Source organism: Lycium barbarum, chromosome 8, assembly GCF_019175385.1.
Source record: "Lycium barbarum isolate Lr01 chromosome 8, ASM1917538v2, whole genome shotgun sequence".
Taxonomy (NCBI): Eukaryota; Viridiplantae; Streptophyta; class Magnoliopsida; order Solanales; family Solanaceae; genus Lycium; species Lycium barbarum.
The window spans coordinates 72,691,887-72,695,817 of NC_083344.1; the positions used below are offsets into that span (position 1 = coordinate 72,691,887).

At 43.7% G+C, this 3,931-nt stretch overlaps 2 protein-coding genes across 2 annotated transcripts; both read right to left on the reverse strand.

The window, feature by feature from the left end:
* Positions 1-574: 574 nt before the first annotated feature.
* On the reverse strand, positions 575-3,265 carry LOC132607873 (uncharacterized). The gene is made up of 3 exons (XM_060321948.1): positions 2,788-3,265; positions 724-782; positions 575-637 (listed from the first exon to the last, which is right to left on the reverse strand). Exons 1-3 carry the CDS (start codon positions 3,263-3,265, stop codon positions 575-577), a joined length of 600 nt encoding a protein of 199 aa, XP_060177931.1.
* A 15-nt stretch (positions 3,266-3,280) lies between these two features.
* LOC132607874 (uncharacterized) lies at positions 3,281-3,712 on the reverse strand. The gene has a single exon (XM_060321949.1). It carries the CDS (start codon positions 3,710-3,712, stop codon positions 3,281-3,283), a length of 432 nt encoding a protein of 143 aa, XP_060177932.1.
* Positions 3,713-3,931: the final 219 nt, after the last annotated feature.

A 3,931-nucleotide genomic window follows, 5' to 3' on the forward strand; every position in this document is an offset into this window, starting at 1 on the left:
GTGTGTCGGTGTGTGCCCGACCGGTTGCGGGAAAATTCAAAGAAGGCAAAAATAAAACAAACAAGCAAGTAAGAAATCTTGTATGGCTGAGCATGGGTGGGAGCGGTCTTCTAAGTCCTGGCTGGAGAGCTTGACTCTCATGGGCACCCTATCTGGATCGACTGCGTAAGAAAAAGTTCCACGTTTGCTCCACATGTTTCTGGATTTGATTGAATCAGCCTACTTCTTGTTTAGTGGCTGCCAATCTTCTTTCCGTCTGCTGGGCAACATCGTGATTGATCTTGAAAACGAACAGTGCGGCCGCCTGACCTAATTTACATCGTTTTGACCTTTTGGGGCGAATACTGCGGCCGACTGGCCAAATTTACATCGCTTTGACGTACTGGAGCGAAAATTGCAATCGAGCTGGCCGGATTTACATCACTCTGACTCTTAAGCGAAGACTATAACTAACTGGCCGAATTTACATCTCCTAACTCATTGGAGTGAAAACTGCACCCAACTGGCCGGATTTACATCGCTTGACCTTTATGGCGAAGACTGCAACCAATTGACCGGATTTACATCGCTTGACTCACTGAAGCGACAACTGCACCCAACTAGCCGGATTTACATCACTTGACCTTTGTAGCGAAGACTGCAACCAATTGATCGAATTTATATCGCCTGACTCTTATAGTGAAAACTGCAGCCGACTGGCCGGATTTTCATCGCTTGACTCACTGGAGCAAAAACTGCACCCAACTGGTTGAATTTACATAGCTTGAACTTTGTAGCGAAAACTGCAACCAATTGACCAGATTTATATCGCTTGACTCACTGTAGTGAAAACTGCACCCAACTGGCTGAATTTACATCGCCTGACCTTTGTATCGAAGACTGCAATTAATTGACCGAATTTACATCGCCTAACTCACTGGAGCGAAAACTGCACCCAACTAGCCGGATTTACATTGCTTGACCTTTGTAGCGAAGATTGCAACCAATTGACAGGATTTACATCGCCTGACTCACTAGAGTGAAAACTACACCCAACTGGCCGGATTTACATCGGTTGACCTTTATAGCGAAGACTGCAACCAATTGACTGGATTTATATCGGCTGACTCACTGGAGCGACAACTGCACCTAACTGGCCGAATTTACATCGCTTGACCTTTGTAGCGAAGACTGCACCCAATTGACCGGATCCACATCGCCTGACTCTTATAGTGAAAACTACAGCCGACTGGCTGGATTTACATCGGTTGACTCACTGGAGCGAAAACTGCACCCAACTAGCTGAATTTACATAGCTTGACCTTTGTAGCGAAGACTGCAACCAATTGACCGGATTTATATCGCTTGTCTCACTGGAGCGAAAACTGCACCCAACTGGCCTTCATCAACAAAAGTTAGTTTCCTATTAAAGTTGATCCATTTCAATGTCCTTGGTTGTATCACCAGCTTTGCCAACTTCAGGATCCATCCCTCTTAGGTTTGGTACTCGAAAGATGGATTTATTTTAATCATGCAAGGGAAATTGTTTTCATAAATCGTTAGCTACAAAATAAAACTATTTTGTGGAAATAAATGCGTTTTCAAATTTCTATAAATTGTTCTAGTTAATTGTCATGACATGCGCTTTGGACGAGAAGTATTCCCTCCTTTACTGCCCGAATGGCTAATGGCTCCTTCTCTTCTGCGAAATTTTTGAGATCCTCTCAAAAATTCTGCCCCAGTTTGAACTTACTCGCTTTGCAAACTCTTGTGTTGAATTGATCAAATTTTGTTGACTGGTTGAGGGTGAGAAATTTTGAGATCTTCTCAAAATTGTTTCCCCAGTTTGGAATTCTGGGTTTGTTGTTTCTTGTAACGGGCTGGTGGTACGAATTTTTAAGACCTTCTCAAAATTCTGCCCCGGTCGGGCATATGTGGCAATCTCTTCGTGCTTGATCCAAATCCTCCTCGAGGCTTCTTTGGGGTTTCATGGGTTTTTCTTTTGGTACGACCAAGCTCAAAGAGCGCCTACGTATCCTGTCGCAGTAGGAATTAGGTCGAACGTAGTTCGGAATAAAGTAATTTAGTTTTGGTTTTTACTAATAATGTGACCGGGTCCCAAATGGACTGCCTACGTATCCCATTTTGGGAAAGTCAGGTCATTGTGTAGTTCATAGTACAAAAGGGGGTAATTTGTTTTTTTGTTCTAACTATTACAAATGATTACAAGCAAAGGAATAACTAATACAAGCAAATGAAAGCAAACTATTACAAGTAAATGAAAAACAAACTTTGCAACTGAGGAGGTGCGTCTTCAGGCATAGTACCGCTTGACTACATCTGTATTGATTAGCTTGGGCCACTCTTGCCCGTCCATCTCTGCTAGCACTATTGCTCCTCCGGAGAGCACTTTGCGAACCACGTAGGGACCTTTCCAGTTAGGGGCGAACTTTCCCTTGTACTCGTCCAAGTGTGGGAATATGCTTTTGAGCACCAACTACCCTGTTTGAAAAATCCGCTCTCTGATGCGTTTATTGAAGGCTCGCGCCATCCTTTGTCGGTATAGTTGACCGTGACATACGACAACCATCCTCTTTTCATTAATTAAATCCAATTGCTCGTATTGGGCTTTAACCCATTCCGCAGTGTCCAATTCTGCCTCTTGAATGATTCTGAGGGAAGGTATCTCGACTTCGGCAGTTATGACGACTTCAGCACCATAAACAAGCAAGTAAGGAGTTGCCTCTGTTGAAGTGCGGGTTGTTGTGCGGTATCCTTACAGGGTGTATTACAATTTTTCATGCCAACCTCTATGGTTGTCCGTCATCTTCCTTAATATCATTTTGATGTTCTTATTGGCTGCTTCCAGAGCTTCATTCATTTGTGGCCGGTAGGCCGTGGAGTTCCTATGAGTGATCTTGAAATGCTCACAGATGTCCTTCATCGAGTGACTGTTTAGATTTACCTCGTTATCCGTTAGGAGGGACTCGGGTATGCCAAAACAACATATGATATTGTTTCGCACAAAGTCAGCCACTACATTCTTCGTCACTGATTTGTTGGACATTGCTTCCACCCATTTGGTGAAGTAGTCGATGGCAACTAGAATGAATCGTTGCCCATTTGAAGCAGCGGGCTTGATTGGTCCGATGACATCCATACCCCAAGTGAAAAATGGCCAAAGTGTGCTCATGGGCTTGAGTTCACTGGGCAGGACTTTGATCAGGTCTCCATGGATCTGGCATTGATGAAATTTTTGTACAAATTGGCAACAATTGCTTTCCATGGTCATCCAGTAGTATCATGCCTGGAGTATTTTCTTAGCTAGCACAAAACCATTCATATGAGGCCTACAGGTCCTGGCGCATGCTTTTTCTAACATCTTTGTGGCTTCAGCTGCGTCTTTATATTGGAGCAAACCCAAATTCGGGGTCTGCTTGTACAATATTTCTTTGTTTAGGAAGAAACCATTGGCCATTCTTCGGATGGTTTTCTTTTGATTACTCGCAATGTCTTCGGGATATTCCCGCTTCTCCAAATACAACTTGACGTCATTATACCATGGTTTTCCATTTGGCTCGGCTTCCATGTGAGAACAATAGGTGTGCTCCTCTTTCAGACTGATTTCCAATGAGGCAATATGACTACTTTCGAGATGTTGGATCATTGATTCTATGGTGGATAAAGCATCGGCAAACTCATTCTGAGTCCTTGGTGTATGCCTGAATTCCATCTTCTTGAACTTCTTACACAATCTTTGTGCTAGGTTTACATATGGCAAGATTTATCATTCTTAGTGGCCCACCCGCCCTGTACCTGGTGTGTTAGGAGATCAGAGTCTCCTATGACCAACAGCTCGCTGACGTCCATATCCAATGCCATCCTCAGACCCAATATGCAAGCTTCGTATTCCACCATGTTGTTGGTACAGTGGAATTTATGCTTTGCGGCC